General features: G+C 39.0%; 1 protein-coding gene across 7 annotated transcripts in view; it reads right to left on the bottom strand.

Annotated features, from left to right (window-relative positions):
• The window catches only part of Ufd4 (ubiquitin fusion-degradation 4-like), a 716,632-nt gene that overhangs the window by 43,114 nt on the left and 647,926 nt on the right, over window positions 1-25,592 (bottom strand). For all 7 annotated transcript variants that reach the window (XM_067153526.2, XM_067153530.2, XM_067153527.2 and 4 more), the window contains one exon: window positions 9,927-10,168. In XM_067153526.2, coding sequence (XP_067009627.1) covers window positions 9,927-10,168 — 242 coding nt within the window. The remainder of the gene's footprint in view (window positions 1-9,926; window positions 10,169-25,592) is intronic.

Raw genomic sequence — 25,592 nt, 5'->3', positions numbered from 1 at the left:
AACCATGGTGCGCTCATATAGAGGTACTAATCACAGGTACTGTAAAAGCGACAGTACACTCTTAAGTGGGCGGCTGACCGCACGGCGCTCCTGCACGCTACTAATCACAAACCTATTTGGTACCTAACATAGTGGTACTACGCACAAGTAAAATCGACTCGTGGTGTTCACGCATGATGCTACAAGTAGTTTCATGGTTCTAATACAATCATTCCTTGGTCGCCCCTTATGGCAAGCAGGGGATATGGTGGGTGTATTCTTCATCTGCATCCCCCACACACAAGGGGTTGTGTATTTGGTCTGTCAGAGGTATTTTATTTCCCTCAAGTTCGCTGGCAAGCTGGTTAGGACCCCCCTATCCGCCACCTGGGACACGCCACGTGGGAGTGTCGCCTCTATCCCTGCTACACCAGCGTAGTAGATTCGTGGAAGAGGAGAGGTTGCTGAAGCAGATGATGGAGACCAAATAGGACGAGGAAGAGCAAGAAGGAGACCCAGACTAAAGTGGTTAGAAACTCTTAAGAATAATAATCATCATCATCATCATCATTTTATAGTTCCAGTTTCCCCGGTACTGTAAATGAGCCTCTTCCACTTCTTCCTGTCCATATACAACTTGTCATGGAGAACATCCACAGTCTGCTCAACCTTGATCATGTCCATCCATCGGGTTTTAGGTCTTCCTGCAGGTCTTTTCCCCTCGATCTGTCTATCCAAATTTATTCTGGCTGTTCTTGTAGGTTCAATCCTCATCACATGCCCGTACCACCGTAGTCAGGATGTGCTGATTCGGTCTAATAGGGATGTTTTTATTCTGGCTTCACCTCCTCATTTCTTAACTTGTCGATCTTGGTCTTCTGGATGGTGGATCTAAATAATTTCATCTCTGATGCTTGCAGTCTTGATGAATCTCTTTTTGTGACGGTGCACGCTTCAATACCATAGGTCCATTTTGGTACGAAATAGCTGTTAAACATCATCAGTTTGGCCGGTTTTCAAATCGTGTCATCCCATAAAAGTGTTCTTACTTGTTGGTAGAATTCTGATCCCTTTTGCACTCTGTCTGTACGTAATTTCCTTTCTGACCAAATTATCACTGAAGATTACACTTCCAAGGTAAAGGAAACTATCCACACACACACTAGCTGGTAGTCTCCTAGTTTTACACTTGCTGGACGCCCTTCTCTGTTGACTGTCCACCACTGTCTTGGTCTTGCTGATGTTGAGGTTATATTCCTGGAACTGGGACTTCCATATGTTGAGTCTGGTCTGTACTTCCTCTTCTGTTTCACCCCAAATCATGATATCATCAGCAAAAGGCCACTGCATTCAGTTCATCTAACTTTTTCTTGATGTTCTTCATTATATTGTCCATAACAGTAATGAACAGTAGTGGGGACAGTGCACTTCCTTGCTGATCTCTATTCTTGGTTTCAAACCATTACGATCGACCATCCCCAATATGTACACAGCTAGTACGGTCTTTGTACATCTGAATTTTCCTTACCAGTCCTTCAGGCACATTTGTTTTCCTCAGGCAGTCCCAGATCTTATCTCTTATAACACTATCATAGGCCTTTTATATATCTAGGAATACAATGACCAGGTTCTTGCCTTTCTCTCAGTATTTTTCAATCAACATGCGGGTGCTAAAAATTAGATCCACTGTTGATCTGTTACATCTGAATCCATATATCTCCTCTTCTAACAGTGGTTCAATGATGTTTCTCAATCTCCTTTCTATGATCTTCTCTAGAATTTTTAGCCCATGAGACAGTAGTGTTATTCCTCTATGTAGCTGGTGGGTTTCTGTCTGCTGCCTTTCTTAAACGGGGGAATTATAACACCCTTGCTCCAATCTGCAGGTATTTTGTTGTCTGTCCATATGACATTTAGTACTCTGTGCAGCCATTGTATACCCTGGATGCCTGCTGCCTTTATCATGTCTGCATTCACTTCATCACTACCTGAAGATTTTCCTTTAGGCATAGATTTTAAGGCTATCTCAGTTTCTGTCCAGGTGATGAGAGGTTCTGCATTGTAGGCTTGGATTTCCAGTTCTGTATTTTTTGTTCTTGAAGTAGTATATTCAGTAGGTGGTTGAAATGGTTCTTGAGGACTTCTCTCATGTCACTTTCTGTCCTAACCAGATTTCCATTTTCATCCTCAAGTGCCTTTATGGTATTCATTGGTTTCCTGTTACCTCTGATAACACTACACAGTAGTTTCTTATTGCCTCTGCAATCTTCCTCCAGTTTCTGAGTGAATATATTCCATGCCTTGGTCTTTTCTTCTGTAACTGTTCTTTTAACGTCCAGTTTCTTGTTTTGGTATAATTGTTCGAAGTTTCTGATCTTTGCCTCATCTCTAGTAAGATCCGGTTTATTTTTTTCCCGATCCCTTACTTTCCGCAAGAGATTTCTTTCCCTGATTGCTGCTCTCACTCTTTCATTCCACCAAGGTGTTTCCTTCTCCCTTGTTTTCATACGTTTCTTTCCATAAACTTCAGTTGCTTCCTTAACCAATGTGTCACTTAGTCTGGTCCATTCTGCCTCTTCATTTCTCCTTTCATCTCTTGGTAACAAGGTTTTTATCTGGTTCTGATACTCAGTTCTCTTCTCTGTTTTCTGGAGTTTCCATACTTTAATTTTTGGCATTTTCCTGTTCTGTACTTTGGCACATAAAAGTTTCTCAGGTCCGCTACTAATAGATGGTGGTCACTGTCAAGGCTCTCGCTGGGTATTACTCTGACATCTGTTACCATTCTGCTCCTTTCTTCATCTGAGATGACATAATCAATTACAGTCTTTTGTAGTCCATCCCAACTGTATCGTGTTATCTTATAGCTCTGTCTCTTCTTGAACCAACTATTTTTCACCACCAACCCATTCCTCATACAGAAGTCAAGGAGATGTTCACCTTCTATACGGGGTGTTTGAAAAAGGACTCCCTAGTTTTAATGTGTCCTAGAATCCGTACAAAGTGACATACGCTATTCTAGTTTGTGGTGTGTGATTCATCAACTCTCCAAGTTTGGCTCCCCTGCTGTTGGCAGGTCTGCTTGACCTTGAGACGGCCCCAGTGCTGTTTGTTTCCTCTGTTCTGCACTGCACTACACGCACGCCTGGACTGAACAGAGGGAACAGAGGAAACTAACAGCACTGGCGCCGTCTCAAGGTCAAGCAGACCTGCCAACTGCAGGGGAGCCAAACTTGGAGAGTTGATGAATCACACACCACAAACTAGAATAGTGTATGTCACTTTGTACAGATTCTAGGACACATTAAAACTAGTGAGTTCTTTTCAAACACCCTGTATTTCATCCACCATATCCATGAGGTCCCATTACGTTATCATATCCTATTCTATCTGTCCCAACTGTGCATTCAGTTCTCCTACAATGATTACTCTCGAGATGCCATACGAGTAACACGCGTGAGTTTAAGCTCGTGGAATTTAAGTGTTTTGGCAGGTGTAAACAATTGCGACAGTGCTGTAATTTGCCACAGTGCATCTATTTGTATCGTGGAATCAAGTACTATCAACAATTAGTTCGTTCTTTGTTCGAGTGCCGTGCAATTAGTGTAATAGTGAAATGGCGCCAGGAACGAAGAAGAATCAACAGCAGGCCGAGTGCAGGAGTGCCAACCCAACAGAAGACACCGTGAAGAAAATAATAGAAGAGACACTTCAGTCTAAGGTATTCGTGGAATTAATTGTGAGTACCATAGTGGACAAAATTACGGAGTGTGTGTTAAAGAGACTAGAGGAATCTGTTCAGTTCAATATAAATGCATGTGAGGACCTAAAGAATCAGATTGCCAAGAGAGACAAGGAACTCGCAGAACTTAAAGCGGAAGTGAAGTCAAATTATGATAATTTGGAACAATATCAGCGTAGAAATAACCTCCGCATATTTGGCATTCCCGAAGAGTCGAATGAGGACACGGACAATTTAGTATTAAATGTTGCACGTGACATTGGTGCAGACATAAAATTGACTGATATTGACAGGAGCCACAGAGTCGGGCTTAAAATTGGTAATAAACCCCGGCCTATTATCGTGAAGATGACAAGTTATCGCAGCAGGAAGGAGATATTCGCAAAGAAAAGGCATTTAAAAGGATCTCGTGTTACGATCCGGGAGGACCTTACGTCTGCCAGACTGACGGTTCTGAAGGCGGCTATCTCCAAGTTCGGCGTCAGAAATGTCTGGACCAGTGATGGAGTTATCCTGTCTAAGACTGCTGATGGCAGCATGCACCGCGCTACGCAGATGAGTGACATTCCATGAGCTTACTCATATCTAACCTGTGTTTAGTTTACTAACCCATAAGTTGGTAACCCTTTGTATTAAGTTTTGTTTCCTCTTCTAGGACACATCTCCCTCTCGCTATCTCTCTCTCTCACTCTCCCCTTCACTGCTCTTGCATTCCACCCTGCTTGGCTGAACGGCTGTGGTCTACCTGCTTGACCTTCACTAGCTCGTTAATTACGGTACCCCACTGGACACTGACCTTGTCCCAACCCTCTGTACAAACTCCGCACTTACAGTAACTTCCTTCTTAGTAATAACTAACAGCTGACTTTAACCTTTTCCTGTAAATAGTCAGAATAGGTCTAGAAGATGATTATGTAACATACCAACCTCTTTCAGAGACGAGAAGGGGCATCAAAGATTGCACGAGTAGACTGCAGAAGCATGCGGAAGGGAAAAGTACATTACAAATTTTTCATACTAATATTAGAAGCATAAGGAAAAATAAGAACATTTTAGACGTTGTTTTGAAAGCATATGATCATAGGTTTGATGTCGTAATTTTAACAGAAAGTTGGTCACTGAGTAATGTAAATATAAGTAACCATGCCTTGTATAAATCTTATTACAATGAGGGTTCAGTTAACAAATGTGATGGTGTTGTATTAATGGTAAAAAATGGTTTGGAGCACGAAATGGAAATTATTGAGTACGATGACTTTAAATTTCTCAGAGTAGTAATTAATTATGACAACAAGAAAGTAGCTATTACAGGAGTATATCGGTCACATGAATATCACAAACAGCGGTTTCTCAGTGCGTTAGATCATTATATCCAAGATAGATGCCATGTTGAAACCGAACTGATAATAGGGGACACAAATATAGACCTTTTAAATGAACACGACTGTGACGAATATCTCAACATGGTACAAGAAAGAAATTTTCAGTCCTTAATAAACAATCCTACTAGAGTATCTGGTACAAGTAAATCCTGTATTGATCATGCTTTGATTAAAAGTAGGTTGAGAAATGACGACATTCTGTCTATCATCTCTCAAAGTAAAATTTCAGATCATTATCCTATAATAGTAAGTCTCAACATTCAAAATGCCTCGGTCCCTAATAATATACCAAATTTTCGACGTAACTGTTTTAAAATAGATCATTTTGAGCTTAAAAATCATTTAAGTAAAATAAATTGGGGAGACATCTTAAACAGCAGTGATTTAGATATCAAACTTGATAAATTCGTGAATACAATTAAAAGCTGCATGAGCCTGTCCACTGTTAAATTGAAATCAAAGGAAGTCAAAAGAACAGAATGGATTTCTTACGGTTTGGTAAAATCTATTCACACAAGAGACCGACTTTATCAACAATATTTAAAAAATAAGGATAACTTGGAAATTAAAGAACAGTACAGGAAATATAGGAACAAACTAAATGATCTAATTATGAAAACGAAAACTGAGTACTATAGGAATCTGATCAATCGCAATTCAAATAACCGGGGTAAGGTCTGGGGCATAGTCAATGAAATAACACAAAGGTCAGTTAGAAAAGAAGAGATCAAGGAAATCAGATATAAAGGTGAAATCTGGAAAGATGACATAAATATCTCTAATAAATTTAACAATTATTTCATTAACGAAACCACTGAGAAAGCAAAGCATCACAGACAGATTTCCGACCCCACATTAAATATCGCTCGCAACCCTCATACTTGCTTCCTTGCACCGGTAACAGAATACGATCTGAAGAGATGTTTGAGTGAAGTACATGAAAACAAAGCTGTAGGAATAGACAATATTTCGGCTCGAATTATTAAAGAAAATATAGAGTCATTAAAGGAACCGTTGCTGAATATTATCAATGATTCCTTCACCTTAGGTTACTTTCCAAAACAGCTTAAAACAACAATAGTAAAACCTCTTCACAAGTCTGGAAATATTTATGACATTAGAAATTACAGACCCATTTCGATAACTACAACAATATCAAAAATATTCGAGAAATGCTTAAAGAACAATATTTACCAATTTTTAGAAAAACACCAAATACTTTCGCCCAGACAGTTTGGATTCATTAAAAATCTCGGAACGACTGATGCTATATCCGCCTTAACAAATAGAATATACGAAAATCTTAATTCTTCTCTGCTCTCCGCAGGGATATTTCTCGACCTTGAAAAGGCATTCGATAGTGTGTCACACCGCTTGCTCCTCCAGAAATTGGAAAAATACGGCTTTAGGGGTAATGTGCTGGATTTGCTTGAGAGTTATTTGACAGATCGAGTACAGTATGTCAAAATTAATCAACATCTAAGCACACCAATGAGGATAATAAAGGGTGTTCCACAAGGCACAGTATTAGGTCCTTTATTGTTTATTCTATTTATTAACGATCTAGAGAAAACAATAGCAAATGCCGAACATACGCACGTCGTAACATATGCAGATGATACAGTCATTTATGTTGAGGGTGATAGCTGGAATCTCGTCAGACAGAGAGCAACTCGAGCACTGCTTAAAGTTAAAGCATGGTTAGATAATAATGAATTATTTCTAAACATTAAAAAGACAAAATTTATGAATTTTTCTGTAACAGATACACGAAACGATTTTAATGAATTAATTGTACACAACATCAACTGTAAATTTAATTGTAACTGCTACAAAATTTATAAAGTAAGTAATGTTAAGTATTTGGGATTATTAATTGATTCGAACATGAAATGGAAAAGTCACATTACCGATTTAAGAAAGAAAATCAGAAGAACTGTTTATATATTTCATAATTTAAAATACATATCCAGTATAAAATTGTTTAGAGAGGTTTATTACGCTTTAGTTCAGTCTATTCTTAGCTACGGAATTTTGGCATGGGGAGGAGCCTACAAAAATGTAATCAATAAAATACAGGTTGTTCAAAACCTTATATTACGAATAATGTACCAGAAAGGAAGATTATACCCAAGTAGTCAATTATATGCTGAAGCAAATATATTTCATGTAAAACAGCTCTATGCCCTAGAAATATACAAATATATTAACAAAAACAAAAATATAATTGAGAACATTAAACATGAATATTCAACACGCAGTAAGATGAACCACCGTTGTATGTTATACAAACCCAAACTTAGCATAACAAAGCGCAATTTCTTGTACTTCATTCCAAAATTCTTTAATGTCCTTCCCGGTTCTTTACAAACTACTTTATTAGGTCAGAAAATGAGTCTGAAGTGTCTTAAATCCTTTGTCAGGGATAATAAAACTGTTATGGAAGAAATAACTAAATGAGAATATCACGTCACCATATCCAATTTCTATTCAATGCTCCACCATGTGCTGTTGATCATATCCGTCATTCACTCATACCCATACTCGTATTTCAGGCATCATTTAAAATATATTTCTCACTATGTAATTAATATTCTAAATTACCACACACAAGGTTTCACCTTACGTGGTATTTTACTGATACCTACTCGACTCTGATGAGGTTGGTGTGATTTTGTATAATAATAATAATAATAATAATAATAATAATAATAATAATAATAATAATAATAATAATAATAATAATAATAATAATAATAATAATTTATTTAATGTGTGCAAGAGATAGTTAGTAGTTCAATTTATTTTAAGTATTAATATGTTGATAATATGTCCTACTACTTCTGTAATATATGTGGTTTAGTTATAAGATTAATATTTCTCAAATAATAATGTTATTAGAAGAGTTATGTATATATAAAACAGAGTCCTGTAAATATGTAAACGACATGATGAATGAATAAATACTACTACTACTACTACTACTACTAATAACTTTTTCCAAATCATCAAGAAACTGGTTCTTATCCTCATGACAACATCCAGTTTGAGGTGCATACACCTGTACCAAAGTTAGTTTTTAATTCCCTAAAAGCAAAGTCACCTTTATTATTCTCTCACTAACATACTGGAAGTCAGCAACTCCTAGATCTTTACTCATGATAATACCAACAACATTCCTCATCTCTTTGTCATTTCCATGCCAATACAGTGTATACTATTTTCTTAATTTCTTCATTCCTTTCCTTCTCCATCTGGTTTCACTCAGCCCCAGTATCATTAATTTCCTCCTTTCCATGAGGTCCACTAGTTCTTCACATTTTCCTGCGAGAGTGAGCGAGGTGATGGTCCCAATCCGTGTTAAGTCTCCTCTGGGATTTTTGCATTTTTGCAAGACCCTATCTATCATCAGGCCATAAACCGTAATCCCTGACATGAGTCTGCTCATGCTGGCGTCTTAATTTAATTGATAAATGCGTTCCGAGGCTCTTATGTGTTTTGAAAGCAACTATGAATAAGCTCTTTTACTGGCTTGCTAGGCCTAACGTAATTGAGGATTTTCTTTCGGGGTTTACTCCCTCATCCCACGAGGCAATGGGTTCCATCTGTACTACCCAAAGAGGAATGGGTTGCCTCCTCCGCCAGCTTCACCGTACTGAATCATATTCTCCGCTTTTGCTGCCGTTGAAGTCCTCACTCATTACCCTGAGCTGGGACCCTTTACCAGATGTTACACACCGGGTCAGTGGACTCTGACTCTCACAGGCAGGGGCACCACTACCTGGGCAGGGCTGCCTCTAAGACAGTCCCTACCTGTTACCTATAATCAGAATAGTAATCAGAACAAACCTGGATGGGAACACAAGGAGGAACAATGGTGGTTGGATAGAGGAAGATGGAAAGCTGCCATAAACATCCCAACCCAGCACGAGCTAGATGAGAGAAATGGATGATGATGATGATGATGATGATGACTGTACCAGTTTTTAAGTTTAATACATGATACTGTATAAGAGTGTAACTAATTTTGAGATGTTTTGTTCCCTCGTGGGATTCACAGTGGACTTTCTGGCAGCAATACTGAACTTTTGAGAACAGCATAGTGGAAGAAAATTTAATTAATTGGTCATCAAATAGCCAGTTCAAAATTGAGGAATCTGACTGCTCCTCAACCAAGATTGCTGCCACAAGGATTTCTGGTTTGCGCCAACAAGCTTGTCTAAGCCAACACTTCTTGTGAGTACTTCTACAATGGGCTTTGGTTAGAACGGGCATGTTGTCTGATTGGGCTCTGGCTCCTCTTGGGGCTATGCCATTTCCATGGGTAAGAGTTCCTTTGTTTGGATTTTATGTTTCCTTGTGAATTTTTCAGCTAACCTTACGTTCTCTTTGAAGCAAGGGCAGATGTTAAGTGCAACACATTCCTGAATTTCTTGATATTAATCGTATTCTGATTTTAAATGTGTTAGTATATCAAATTTGGACCATCTTGCACAACACCTTAATCTACAAGTTTACGTCCCCAGGACCTCACACTATCTTCTTCCACATCCTTGATTTTGTTTCTGGCACCAGCCTTTATAACTACGTAATCATATTTTGTTATGTTAGTGCCTGCCAGTGTGGTACAATGATTATTATATGAAGACAGAAGTGTATGTAGATGTGGAAATTGTCCTTATCCTTTTGTATTTTTACATTTGTCTCCTTTTCTACTGCTCCCTTTTCTGATACTGACCTATCATTGTGCTCCTTTGATGAATATGACTTGACACTTGTTCACTCCTTTCCATTACTAATATCATTATTGACATGTACTTTACCTTCAGGCACTGCATCCTCACGGTATGTGCTGATAACGTAGAGGTGCCTTAGCAGTTGCAACACATCCTCCACTGTACAAGACATGGATGGTGTACCAGGTATGGGGGTTGAGGGAGACGTAGTACTTGAAATTGTGCCAGCTTCTCGAGAATTGCGAGAGTACAGTGTGATGACTGGAGTACTCTCGCCACCCACTTCCATACCCGAGCCCTCTTCTTCCTTTACCTCTCGATACACAATCCTGAAAAACAGAACAGATTTGATTACATAATTTAAAACGAGTGGAGAAGAGGTTGGAAGGAGAAGAGAAACCCCACGATAAAATATTCTGCTGCTCCTGATTATAGATAAACAAACAAATAAGCTTGAAATTTGAAACAAGTGACTATAGATACTGATTATAGATACATACACAAACAAACAAACAAACAAACAAACAAACAAACAAACAAACAAACAAGCTTGAAATTTGAAACAAGTGATTTTAAGCGAAGATGCCTATAGTTTTCACGGGTCGTGACATCCTATATCATACGATGTAGACATGTACAAGATCTGTGGTGACAATTGGCGTTTATCTGACAAACTACATTAAAACTCATCCATGGATCATGATTATCTGCCATCCAGTGGAGTAAAATGGAACTTGAAATAAACATGCAGGTAGCCTAAATGGCATCAAATCAAAATGCATTCTTCACTGCAGCTAAGGTGATATGAATAGAATTTTTTTAATGAATACTGTATTTATTCATCATCAGGGAGTGCTTTTGTAAGGAGAGTGCAAATGTAGACAATTCACATGAAGTATGAGCAAACAATTATTCGAACAATTATTTGCAAATTTTTGCAAAAGTGTTTCCAATCATGAATTTTGATTCTCCTACAGAAATTTACAGCCTGTGTCCAGTGAGAAGTTAATAAGGTGACAGCTGAGGACTACTACAATCCTTATTTGTTATTACTAGTTCAAAGTTATGTGACAAAATCTGAGGGTATTCTTGTAGAACGAAACATGTCATTCTTTGTTTAATAGTGTGTGTTTTCTTACAGGTATGTTATTGTGTTATAATCAGTGTTACTGACAGAGTGAAAAGCTGTAAAGTTACATTAACTAAGTCGATACTGGGAACATATGGCATCTTTCTAAAAAAAAAAAGCTTCAAGACAGTACTCGGAATTGTTCAACCAAGTGTTCGCTGTGCTGTCACCTTACCCCACTCGACGCGTGGCAATATGCAAAAAATTTCATTTCAGTAAGTATCACTAATACTAGGCCAAAAGACTTACTTCATAGAAAAAACATCAATTAATAGATCCTCAACATATGCTCAACGATAAAGTTGAAAATGAATATTTAAACACAATATTAAACTTCAGCAGCAACTGTACATTTCTGAGAAGACACTCCTACAGTTGATTCATCAAAGAAGTAATAAATTCATAATGCACATAGATCCTACCCATGCAATGAAAACATGCGTCAAAGTCATAAGGTACATCTGTGTTTCGTAATTAAGAAATGTCCGCCTCTGTAGCATAGGCTTACTGCAGCTCTGATGACGTCGCACAAATAGACGAATAGTTTCATATCTGTCCCGTGCATTCAAGCATGCCTCAGTCATGACATACGTCTGCTCTGCAGTTAAGAATGACCGCCAGCTTAATGTTCAGCATAATTAGCTGCCGTTCTTGGGAGCCTGAGTCTGATTCCCGGTACCATACTACCAGAGATTTACGAATGGCAGGAAAGTTGATATGCGGTAAAAATGGCACATGTGACTCCCCTCCACTAGGGGCGTGTCTAAAAAGAGCTGCACCACCTCGGGATGAGGAAACGAGTTTACTTTAGCTGAGAAATATTCACGGTTGTTGCTATTAATGGTTCGTGGTGTGGGTTACTGTAGTCACGCTCTAGTTCGTGAACCATGGGCAACGGCTGAGTGGTCTAGTAAGTGGTCCTGAGAGTCGGGATACCAGTTGCTATGGAATGGGAGTGGGCATCTCGGACATATTCTGAGTCATGGCCCTCCTTGTGCTCAGGCGGCTAGGACTATACAACCCACCAGTGGTCCCTAACCCGTTAAGAGGAGAGATCCTCACCTGGACTGAGTGTAAGTATGTTAGCATCTTGCTTCATGAATTTACCAAGCTCAGAACATTTTAAGCAAGCCTCGGACCTATGGGAGTAACTGAGTCCCACTCTCATTTGACAGGCGATGAGACTCCTTGGAAACATCTTGGCGAATGAAATGGAATTTGATGGGGAGCTATCAATATTAATGCGGCTTATGGAAGAAAGAAAGTAGAATTGGCTGAGTCAGCAAAGGGGATGCATCTGGATATACTAGGAGTAAGTGATATTCGGGTAAGGGGAGATAACAAGGAGCAGATAGGCGATTACAAAGTGTACTTGAGTATGGGGGTATGGAATACTAATGCACGGAACATAGTTTCTGTTAGGCACGTAAATGAGCAAATGATGTGGGTAGATTTGCCATTTGGAGATTTTTTTTTTTTGTTAGCTGCTTTACGTCGCATTGACACAGATAGGTCTTATGGCGGCGATGGGACAGGAAAGGGCTAGGAGTGGGAAGGAAGCGGCTGTGGCCTTATTTAAGGTACAGCCCCAGCATTTGCCTGATGTGAAAATGGGAAACCATGGAAAACAATTTTCAGGGCTGCCGACAGTGGGGTTCGAACCTACTATTGCCTCAGTGTATTCACCATGTGAGGGTGCAGATGAGGATGAAGTTGACAAGTTTTATGAAGCATTGAGTGACATCGTAGTCAGGGTCAACAGCAAAGACAGGACAGTGCTAATGGGCGATTTTAATGGGAGAGTTGGAAATAGAACTGAAGGATATGAAAGGATGATTGGTAAATGTGGGAAAGATATGGAAGCTAATGGGAATGGGAAGTGTTTGCTGGACTTTTGTGCTAGTATGGGTTTAGCAGTTTCGAATACATTCTTCAAGCATAAAGCTATTCACCGCTACACATGGGAGGCTAAGGGTACCAAATCCATAACAGACTATATCTTAACCAACTTTGAATTCAGGAAGTCTGTTAGGAATGTACGGGTTTTTCGAGGATTTTTCGATGATACAGACCATCTGATCTGTAATGAACTAAGTAACTCTAGGCCTAGGGTAGAGAAAGTGAAATCAGTCTGCAAACGAGTAAGGGTAGAAAATTCCAGGATGAGGAAATTAGACAGGAGTACATGGATATGATTAGCGAGAAGTTTCGAACAGTGGACAGTAAACAGATTCAGGATATATAAAGAGAATGGGTGGCATACAGGGATGCTGAGTAGAAACAGCAAGGTAATGCCTAGGAACGACTGTGTGTAAAGATGGGAAAAAGCGAACATCTTGGTGGAATGGTGAAGTGAGAGCAGCTTGTAAACGTAAAAAGAAGGCTTATCAGAAATGGCTCCAAACAAGGGCCGAGGCGGACAGGGAATTGTATGTAGATGAAAGAAACAGAGCAAAACAAATAGCTGCTGAATCCAAAAAGAAGTCGTGGGAAGATTTTGGTAATCACCTGGAAAGGCTAGGTCAAGCAGCAGGGAAACCTTTTTGGACAACAATAAAGAATCTTAGGAAGGGAGGGAAAAAGGAAATGAACAGCGTTTTGAGTAATTCAGGTGAACTCATAATAGATCCCAGGGAATCACTGGAGAGGTGGAGGGAATATTTCGAAAATCTTCTCAACGTAAAAGGTGGTGTCGCGAACAACCAAGCTCATGGGGAGGAAGAAAATGATGTTGGTGAAATTACGCTTGAGAAAGTGGAAAGGATGGTAAATGAACTACACTGTCATAAAGCAGCAGGAATAGATGAAATTAGACCTGAAATGGTGAAGTATAGTGGGAAGGCAGGGATGAAATGGCTTCATAAATTAGTAAGATTAGCATGGAGTGTTGGTAAGGTACCTTCAGATTGGACAAAAGCAGTAATTGCACCGATCTATAAGCAAGGGAACAGGAAGGACTGCAACAACTATCGAGGTATCTCATTGATTAGTATACCAGGCAAAGTATTCACTGGCATCTTGGAAGGGAGGGTGCGATCAGTGGTTGAGAGGAAGTTGGATGAAAACCAGTGTGGTTTCAGACCACAGAGGGGCTGTCAGGATCAGATTTTCAGTATGTGCCAAGTAATTGAAAATTGTTACGAGAGGAATAGACAGTTGTGTTTATGTTTTGTAGATCTGGAGAAAGCATATGACAGGGTACCGAGTGAAAAGATGTTCGGCATACTGGGGGACTATGGAATTAAAGGTAGATTAGTAAAATCAATCAAAGGCATTTATGTTGACAATTGGGCTGCATTGAGAATTGATGGTAGAATGAGTTCTTTGTTCAGTGTACTTAGAGGGGTTAGACAAGGCTGTAATCTTTCACCTTTGTTGTTCATAGTTCACATGGATCATCTGCTGAAAGGTATGAAGTGGCAGGGGGGATTCAGTTAGGTGGAAATGTAGTAAGCAGTCTGGTGTACGCTGACGACTTTGTCTTAATGGCAGATTGTGCCAAAAGCCTGCAGTCTAATAACTTGAAACTAGGTTTTCTGTAAATTTTAAAATCGAAGTTGCCATTAATATGAGTTACTGTGAGATCTAGGAAATGTAAGGATCCACTGACCTACTCACACCCCATTAACAATCAAAAATACTTCTTTACATTCTAACTCCCATAAATTGGCCACATTTCACAGTTTAATTTACAGAGCTTTAAAAATCCCTCAAACACCCAAGTACCTTCAAACAGAACTAAATTATATAAAGGATTTAGCAAAAATCAATGGATATAAACCTGAAATGATTAACCGTTTAATAAATAAGGTCAAATTCAAATTAACAACAAACCTCATCCCTGACAAGCCCAAAAAATCCAAATTCGTTACTTTCACCTACAACAATCCAAACGTTCACCAGATCTTGAAGCCAATAAAAAACAAAAATACCAGTATAGCTTTTAGAACAACAAACACTAACCAAAAATTATTTTTTAATCACAACACAGTCAATTCAAGCAAAAACATTTACTCAGGATCAGGCATATACAGGCTCACATGCACGCAATGCAACGCCTCTTATATTGGTCAAACAGGCCGGAGTTTTCAAACTAGGTACTTAGAACACTATAATGCCATTAAGCACAATAAATTTTCAGCAATGAGCTCCCATATGAAAGAAACAGGACATCACTTCACAACAATAGAAAGAGACCTCACAATTATTAAAAGAGTAGACAAAGGAAAGTTGATGAATGAACTTGAAACCATCTATATATTTTTGGACCAACACTACAACAAAAATCTAAACCTCAATGATTTAATTGAAGTCAAGAATCCATTATACGAAAGTTTACCCAAATTATTGCAAACTCTAAATTCAAAACATAACTACATTCTTAAAAATCTTAAGTTAACATCTTCTAGAACCTCCACTACTTTAACTAACTTGACTCCCTTCATGCCCGCCCCCACAATTCTCCCGCAACCCAACACGACTCCCTCCCTGTCCGACCATGTAAATCTCTCGCAACCAACAACACATAAACTTAACGCTCCGCCTACCCCCTCCCCTCATCCACACCCTCCTCCGCCAATCTCACATCGATACAATACCAGAAGTACAAGTGTCAGTCATTCAACGCTACCATAGCAACTGCATTAACAGTCAAAGAAATAAATGAACCTACACATAACGTTATTTTTCTTCAACTAACCTTTCCATAACTGATTTACATCTTCACAGACGAAAGGGTAAGTGTTTTTATACATTTTCCATGTTTTACCTTTCTTTAAACCCACATTCTCTTCAAAAATACCTTCCTAAGCATTCACACTCCTCTTGTTACAGACTTCACACCAAAGAGCTCTATCAACGTCGATAAACCTTCGACTTTCGTCCTTCAAATAAGATAAATACATCTATAGACAACTGAATGCTTTTTCCTTGCTCCCACAATTACGTAAGGAAGACTGTTATCTTATCATAACACATTCGACTTTCACTCCTTCAGCCAGTTAAATAGACTATAGGCAGCTGAACAGCCATTTAAGAGATCTGTTGTCTTATCACAACATACGATATTGACATCTGTAACAGTGTATCAGCTTTGCTTTTTCTTATCATCTTCAAGGAGGCACATTTCTGTTTCATTATAAAGACTGAGCTGTTTACTGCCCTACCCCAATAAGTTTTTCAACGCTCCGGAAGGTATATTCATGTGAACTTATGACAGCAGCTTGATACTGCAATTTTAGCCAAGGACATTCTAATATTTTGTATGTTTAGACTGACACCTATAATGATATCCTCTTTTTATGGTTTGTAAGAGCAATCAGGATCCTGATTTTCCACCATACAGGTTTGAATTTGAGGCTGATGATGCCCTTAATATGGGCGAAACATGTCCCTTAACATTTTATAATAATATTTAATTTCTAAAAAGATCTCTTTGTATTGAATAGGTGGATATATAAATAAACACTTGTAACATACTTTGTATTTACGTACATTTTCAATACGGACCTAACATGAGAATTATAACATGTAATCTAAAGGACATTCCGGAAAAGGCCTACCAAGATGCCTTCCAGGCATGGAAATACCGCTTCCAGAAGTGTATTGACGCAAAAGGGTGCTATTTTGAAGATTTTTGATTATTAGTACGAATATATTAATAAATTATTTTTTATGAATTTGGTCGCAGTATTTATGGAACACACCTTGTATATAAACGCTTTACATTTAAGAGGTTTTCTAAAGTTTATTATGGATAAGTTTGTTAACGACAAACCGTAAGTGTAAGTTCTAGAACAATGTTACCAATTTAAACTTGTAAGAATATTTATAGCTGAAGATGTAAAAAATATGAACGATACATGTCTTATGTTTTAACAATTGTATGTTAGGTATTCAGCCAGAAAGGCTGGTTGGATCCTCAACAGGTTCACCATTAGCTGTCATAGATGGCCTAGGTGTCACTGAAGAGGCGTACTAGGGAAATGAGGAGTGAGGTAGTTTCCCGTTGCTTTCCTCACTGAGCCAGAAGTTGCTTCTGCACATCAGTCTGCCAAGCCCACTGAGATGCATGCACCAACCGATCCTATGAGCAACATTTTCACACCCTTCATAGCAGGGACTGGCTGCATAAGGAATGGCATTACTAGTGTCACTCATACCTCAGCCACTTTCATATTGTCAAAGCCAAGTATAAGACTGAGACAGGTCAATGAAAGTAACAATTTTATTCTAGCCCATACCAGAAGACATAGTGCACTGTAAACACTACATCTTGCCAGAAAAGGCAATTAAGCAATAAAATAAGGATGAGATCCTAATTTTATAATTGCTTTTAATGTATTGAATAGGTGGAAATCAAAGTTTTATTGTTTTCCTTTTAACAGACTTTCAATATGGAAAAAAGAGGATAGTCTCTTGCAAGTGATAGGGTTCTCGCTGTAACCAAAGGATAATACACAGTTTAATACAGGAATTTTGAAGGGATAGACAAAATTGTCATTATAACGGGGTTCTCGTTATATGCCATACTCGCTATAGCGGACTGCTACTGTACATCAAAAATTACATTTTAAGAAGGAGCTGCAATAGGAAGTAGAAATCAGTTATTACTACTGCCATGTGAAAAAGGTGATGTCAGTTTTTGAGAAAATCGGGGTTATGTCGGATCTGTATGTAACACACAAGTTGAATCTGAACAGCCTGTTCTTTAAGGGGTTTAGTGATTAGTTGCGTATCTGTCCAGGAAAAAAAATAAAAAAATTACAAACTCTTGTGCAATCTCATCATCATCATTTCCCCTTATCCAGCTCCTGCCAGGTCGGGGTATTTATGGCACTTCTCCATCTTCCTCTTTCCTTCCACCATTCCTCTTCCACAATCTTGTCCCAGTCTAAATTTCGTCTTCTTATGCTGCTCTTCACTGATTCAATCGACCTTGTTCTAGGTCTTCCTCTTACTCTCTTGCCCTCACACTTTGCCTCCAGCATCTGTCTTGGAATTCTATTCTCCTCCATCCTCTATACATGTCCAAACTACCTTAGTTTATTCTTTTCAACTCTCTCATTTAGCTTTCCTATCCCAACTTCCTTCCTAACATCTTCATTTTTCACTCTGTTTTTCCTTGTCTTTCCTATCATACTTCTTAGGAATTTCATCTTACTGGCTTGAACTCTACACTTTTGCCTGCTAGTCAAAGTCCAAGTCCAAGTCTCAACTGCATACATCAGTATGGGTACATAGTACATTTTGTACATTATCTCTCTACTTTTCCTTGGTACTTCTTTGCTCCAAAAAGTTTTCTTACACTTTGGTACACTGCATTGCCCTGCTGTACCCTCCGGCTAATCTCCATGTCCACCCTAGCATTATGCATTATTTCACTTTCTAGGTAATTAAAGCGGTCCACAATTTCCAGACTCTGACTTCCAATTTTTGCAGTGCCCTTTCCTTGCCTTTCCCCTCTTGACATCACCATACTCGTGCTTTTCTCTGTACTAATTTTCATGCCATGCTTTTCAATTTTTTCATTCAGTACATCTAGTTGTTGTTACACTTCTTTGCTGTTCTTTCCCCAGATCACATCATCTGAAAATAGCAGTATCTACATCTCTTTATCTCCATAGGCTTCCTTTGTTTCCTTTAAATTTTGTCCATGACCATAATAAACAAACCAGTTGACAGCACACTCCCCTGACTTAGTCCAGTCTTATTCCTAAACCATTCTGTCTTTCCAACTGGGGTCAATACCCTAACACAGTTTTACATTCCTTGCACCATTTCTAACATTTCTCTTCCGAGTCTCTTTTTAACCATGAATTCCCAAACCTTCTCTCTGGGGACACTACCATATACCTTTTCATTTAAAGTTAAAAACTTCATTATTGTTCCGTATTGAATAGAGAAATAAGATGTACAATATTATAGGTTAGGATCCACCTTTCAATACTAACCTATAATATTGTACATCATATACCTTTTCTATATCTATGAAAGTCATGACCAGATCCTTTCCATATTCCCAGTTCTTTTCCATCAGCTGTCTCATGCTAAAGATTGGGTCCACTGTAGATCTTCCACTTCTGAAGCCATATTGTTCCTCTTGTAACCCTCCTTCAATCTTTCTTCTCATTCTTCTTTCTAATATCCTTCCCAGTATTTTAACTACTTGCAATATAAGTGTGATTCCTCTATAGTTACCACAAACTTTTTTGTCCCCTTTCTTAAGCAGTGGTATTATGCCTTTTTTCCAGCCTTCTGGTACACATTTGTGTTTCCACATACACTTTAGCAGTCGGTACAACCACTGCATACCAACAGGTCCAGCAGCCTTTATCATTTCCACATTGATTTCATCCATCTCTGTTGCTTTTCCCATCTTCATCTTTTGTATTGTTAACTCCACCTCCAGCAATGTTATATTATCCTCTTGTTGAGTCCTCGCACTGTATTGCTTCAATCTCCCCTGTACAGTTGTTCACATTTAACAGCTTATCAAAATACTCCTTCCATCTTCTCTTTATCTCTTTTGGGTGTGTTAACAATTTCCCATATTCCTTTTTCATTAGCTTTATGATAACTCTTTCTGTCCTCTTACTTGTAAGTCCATACAGCATCCTTTTACTGCCATTTACATCCACTTGCATTTCTTGTGTAAATTCTTCCCAACTCCTTTTCTTCTCCCACCACCTTCTTACACCTCCGTTTGCTGTTGCGATACTTCCTTTTGCTTTCTTCTGTTTGATCTCTGTTCCATTCTCGCCAGGCTGTCTTCTTTTCTTTCAATCTTGTAGATGTCCTGCCACAAGCAATATCTGCTGCAGTAACAAATGCCTTTTTTAAATTGGCCCACTCCTCTTCTACATTTTTCACTTCAGTAACTGTTGCTTCAATCTCTCCTCAAAAATTTTCCTGTACATTTTTGTCTTTCAATTTCCATACTTTTATTTTGCTCTCTCTTATCTCTTTTAGTTTTTCCATTTTTCCCAACCATAATTTTGCCACCACAACTCTATGGTCCCCATCAAATGCTTCTCCTGGTAAAGCTGACACATCCATGAACTTCCTGCAATTTATCCTTTCCACCATAAAGTAGTCAATTACTGATTTTGTTCTTCTGTCACCCCACCCACATCTCGTAATTTTCCTGCTGTTTTTCTTTTGAAACCATGTATTCCCCACTGTAAGTCCATTCCTTTCATAGAAGTCTACTAGTTCCTCTCTTTCACAATTTTTTACCCTCATATACATATGGTCCAATGAATTCTTTCTTTCCTTGTCTCTCGTTTCCGACCTGTGCATGCAGATCTCCCATAATAACCACTTCCACACCTGAAATTTCTCTTTCTACTCTCTCTAAGAATCCTTCAATATCTTCTCCTCTGTTTCCCATCTGTGGTGCATACACTTGTAGGAAGTCAACCACTTCATTCTTCATCTTTAGTCTAATCTTCAATATTCTGTCACTCACACATTCAGCCACTGCAATATACTCCTCTAATTGCTTCGAAATCTATCTATGGAAATGAAAAGTTGTGATTGAAAAATGAGCAATCAATTAATCCCCTTACACACCCTCCTGTCTCGGAATATTTTGTAAAATACCAAATTCTGTTTTCATATGGTCTGGTTCACATCTCTATTCCCTAAATTAATCCAAAGCATTTTTCTCAGAAAAATATCCACCAACACTAGCAGTGTGAAGCTTATTTTGTCTGACCAACAGTGGCGTATGCTGGGATTAGGACGTGGGCTACCACTAGCACTTAGGTTACCTCTTTTCGATGGTTGGTTTATTGAACGTCAAGCACTAACTGTTTTGAGCTGCATCAGTAGCCAACGGAGAAGCCTGCAGTGTTGTCAAGGCTGCTTCACAAGCTACAGCCCTGGCCTCTGCTACTGCCAAAGTGGAGATGGTAGCCTAAGGTTTGACACAGGAAAGTCCGGCATTGCGGTTGAATGGTTAGAATGTTTGTCTATGGTCTGATGGCCCCAGTTCAGTTTTAAGAATCAACCCGTCATAATTTTAATTCCCCTGGCTTGGGGACTGGGGGTTTATGACGTCTTCGCCATTTGTTTTATCCCCATTTGGTCAACACCAAGCCTATTATTCAATAAAAATGTTGAATTTTGTTGAATTTTAGAGCGGCCGTAACCATCGTTCATTGGTTAATTAGTTTCCTTGGGAGATCAGTGGTGGTGTCCGACCCATGATCAGGGTTCGATTCCAACCAACAAAAGAAAACACTAAACCTAAAAGGTGGCATTTCATTTTAGCAGATCTACCAAGAAAAATAAAACTATATTGCTCCTATAACAGCAGCCCTGCAGTCTTTTCCTACAAGGATGTAGAAGTAAACGCGAGTGAAATACCCGCACTCTCTTATCTATATAATTAAGTCAGAAGTATGAGGTGAGGAATTATATACGATGAGTAACACATGGTTGATAGTTAGCAGTAACGATCTGACGGACCGAAGCCTAGCACACCTATCCTCCACCGGTCCTCGCTCCTATTCGATATACAGCAGCAAAAAGAAGTAAGTATAAATAACCACCTAATCGATACTTTATTAATGCCTCAGGCAAAATTGAATAAAATTAAAACTTACAGGACATGTTTCGACCACTTAGTGGTCCTCTTCAGCTGTATAAATAAAGAACTGAAAAGAAAAACATTGACAATAAGCACAAATAAAAGTTCTTTGGAGACTCCTTTGATAAAAATGGAGGTCGTCAGAATAGGTCATCTTGCCTTTCGTTCTTGTTTGGAAAAGATGTTTATTCTGCGCTGTCTAGAGGGTCTGTCTTTGAGCGCGACCTGGTGAAGTAACGATGTGATACAGTTTGACAGTTCATGGAAAGCTCTGGAGAGAAGGGAAGTAGAGTTTCATCGTCATCTAAAATAACATGTGAGGGAGGAGGGAGATTGGGCTGTGCTTCTGCGATGTCGTGTTTGATTATATCTCTTGTTCGTCTAGTCTGTTTCATGTCTACCCATTCTAAGTATTTGCTAATATTCTCATATAAGATGTTTTTATGCTCGTTTTCGTTGAGATTCTCTTCACCGTTTTCCAATTTATCAAGAACGATGTGGATGTTTTCCAGGTTGTTCATAAGATTACCTTTATTAATCATACAGATAATTTGAAGGTCCTGTTTTATATTGGTGAATTTGTGGTTGGACTCTTTATTATGGGATCCCATGGCAGAGAATCTTTTGTATCTTTCAGCATTGACGTGTTCTTGATATCTAATTGAGAAGTTCCTTCCAGATTGTCCCACGTAAGTTTTTTTACATTGAGCACATCTTATATGAGAATATTAGCAAATACTTAGAATGGGTAGACATGAAACAGACTAGACGAACAAGAGATATAATCAAACACGACATCGCAGAAGCACAGCCCAATCTCCCTCCTCCCTCACATGTTATTTTAGATGACGATGAAACTCTACTTCCCTTCTCTCCAGAGCTTTCCATGAACTGTCAAACTGTATCACATCGTTACTTCACCAGGTCGCGCTCAAAGACAGACCCTCTAGACAGCGCAGAATAAACATCTTTTCCAAACAAGAACGAAAGGCAAGATGACCTATTCTGACGACCTCCATTTTTATCAAAGGAGTCTCCAAAGAACTTTTATTTGTGCTTATTGTCAATGTTTTTCTTTTCAGTTCTTTATTTATACAGCTGAAGAGGACCACTAAGTGGTCGAAACATGTCCTGTAAGTTTTAATTTTATTCAATTTTGCCTGAGGCATTAATAAAGTATCGATTAGGTGGTTATTTATACTTGCTTCTTGATTAAACATCGATACGGTCATGAAATGGACAACTTGTAATACAGCAGCAAGCCGCGTGTGACGAGTCGAGGGGATAGGGGCGAGAGTCTGGGCTGCAATATCAGTCTCCGATGCCTAGCTCTCAGAAATACGTGCAACGTTTTTTCTAACTGCTTTCAAGTTTTGTAAATGGAACAATGTTTCAAATGCTTACATTATAATGTGCTTTAGACATCAATCATTCTCAATTGAGGTTTGGGCTTCACTGATAGCCTTGGTAGCCCTCAGTATACGCCACTGCTGACCAACAGAACCGTGCATGGGGTGCGATTGTTGCTTACAGTAGCTGGAGGCGTCTTATATTGACCGATTCACGTGTTGCGGCGAGCTTGTTTACTTTTTGTGCATTATTAGCAACTAGCAAGATACCCGTGCTTCGCTACGGTATTATACTGAAATTTATAATTGAATGCATAATGTTTTATATATAACCCACTGATATTCGCGATCTGACTCGTTTTCTGAGAGATTCGTCCAAAATTCACAATCCGACTCGTTTTCTGAGAGATTACGGCAAAGTTCCTCCCATTTTTCAATCTTTTTTCCACCAATCGATTTTGTACTTCTCGGGCTAGGTCCATGTATTCCACCCGGTCAGTTGGGTCCCTAAATCTTTGCCATCTTTTACTATAAGCATTTTTAATGTGGACTAAATCCTTGAAGAGATCTGTGGTAGTGTCATCTTGGGTGCCTTGGCGGTATTGAACCCGCGGCCGGACTGCATTCGTAGTCATTACCCGTCCAGGACTCGCTTCCAGCACGGGCAGAACATTTTGGCGATGGTCCAAAACATTATTATTATTATTATTATTATTAATATTGATGTTCTGGACCCCACAGCAAGATGCAAGACCGCTACTTGGCAGTAAATTACATCTGCTGCCATTGTCATTGATGACAGTATGACCAGCACCATTGTCGCCCGTAGGAAAGTGCGCAGGATTTCTGGCGATACGAATGACATACTTCCGTGCATTATTGACCTTATTATAGAGGTGAACAATTGCACGGTCAATCTCATTCGTATCGTTTATTTCAAATGTGTTTAAATTTTTATTTATATGCCAGGAGAATTTACTGTAATCTAAGAAGGTTCTCCAAACGAAAAGATGGCTATTGGAAACGAACCCAGGAAAGATTAATAATGATCGGTTTATGATCAGAATAAGTACAATGAAAATCCACAGCCTGTTTCCAGTCATTCAACCGGGTCAGGAATGGAATGAATAAGCCGCCAGCTAGCGGTGAGGATAGGAATTGTGCCGGCTGCCGAAGCCTGTGGCACTCCTTTGGGGCAATGATTAATGAATGACAAATGAAATGAAACGATATTGGAGAAAGTTACTGGAATGAATGATGACGGGGAGAACCGGAGTACCCGGAGAAAAACCTGTCCCGCCTCCGCTTTGTCCAGCACAAATCTCACATGGAGTGACCGGGATTTGAACCACGGAACCCAGCGGTGAGAGGCCGGTGCACTACCGCCTGAGCCACGGAGGCTCCTTGTAAGTACATTATGAACAGTTAAATCAACTGGTCTCATCTCCTTTTTCACCCTACCGTGGTTAAGTTGATTTACCCACCCCCCCAATAAAAAGGAGAGCATTTCTTTATGTTTAAAGGAGATTCCTCCAAATACCAATGTTCACGTGTGTTACCTTAAATTTTGAGATATAAGTATTCCCATAAAAAATAATTCACTTTTTTTGACTTACTTACACACTCCTTCAGTTTCTGAGATACGTGTCCTCATGAAACGAATTCAACTCCTTTTCACACCCGCCCCCAAAGATGACCCCCCCCAAAAAAATGCATTATTTTATTTTTAAAGATGATCTAAATACCAATTTTCACGTCTGTAACAACTTTAGTTTTTATTAGATGTAAGTATCCTCATATAATTAATTCAATTAATTTTTCAATTTTATCACCTCTCCCCTCCCTTCACTGGATTTTCCAAAAATACCTGTCTCTTTACATTAATAGGAGATTCCAAATACCAGTTTTTACGTCTGTAATGTTTTACGTTTCAGAGATATACTGTAGATATAGTCTTTCTAAAAATTCACCCCAATTGGTCACTCCTATTTAATGCCCATTAATTAGATATTTCAAAAAAAAAAAAAAATCCTGTATTTTTAAAGGAGATCCCATATACTAATTGTTAGGTCTGTAATATCTTCAGTTTCTGATATATATGTATCCTCATTAAAGACATTCAACCCCTTATTCACACTTTTCACCCCTCCTATTGCATAGCTGCCAACTTTTAGAAATCAAAAATAGGAAGATTTTTTAATTCTTGTATTTCATCATATATATTGCGCCATGGTCTAAGTGAAAAAAAAGACAGGATGAAAGGCATGCATACCTACAGTTACAATGTGATTTGATCATTAAAGTTAAAATTTTAAACTAAAAAACATTAAAATGGTTACAAGAAAATGTACCCCAAAACCAAACCAAACCCCATGGCACTACAGCCCTTGAAGGGCCTTGGCCTACCAAGCGATCGCTGCTCAGCTCGAAGGCCTGCAGATTACGAGGTGTCGTGTGGTCAGCACGACAAATCCTCTCGGCCGTTATTCCTGGCTTTCTAGACCGGGAGCGCTATCTCACCGTCAGATGGCTCCTCAATTCTAATCACGTAGGCTGAGTGGACCTCGAACCAGCCCTCAGGTCCAGGTAAAAATCCCTGAGCTCGCCTGGAATCGAACCCGGGGCCTCCGGGTAAGAGGCAGGCACGCTACCCCTACACCACGGGGCCGGCGAAAATGTAC

Source organism: Anabrus simplex, chromosome 9 (assembly GCF_040414725.1).
Source record: "Anabrus simplex isolate iqAnaSimp1 chromosome 9, ASM4041472v1, whole genome shotgun sequence".
In the NCBI taxonomy this organism is placed as follows: domain Eukaryota; kingdom Metazoa; phylum Arthropoda; class Insecta; order Orthoptera; family Tettigoniidae; genus Anabrus; species Anabrus simplex.
The sequence above is the reverse complement of the archived record's forward strand: the minus strand, read 5'-3'. Positions and strand labels throughout refer to the sequence as shown.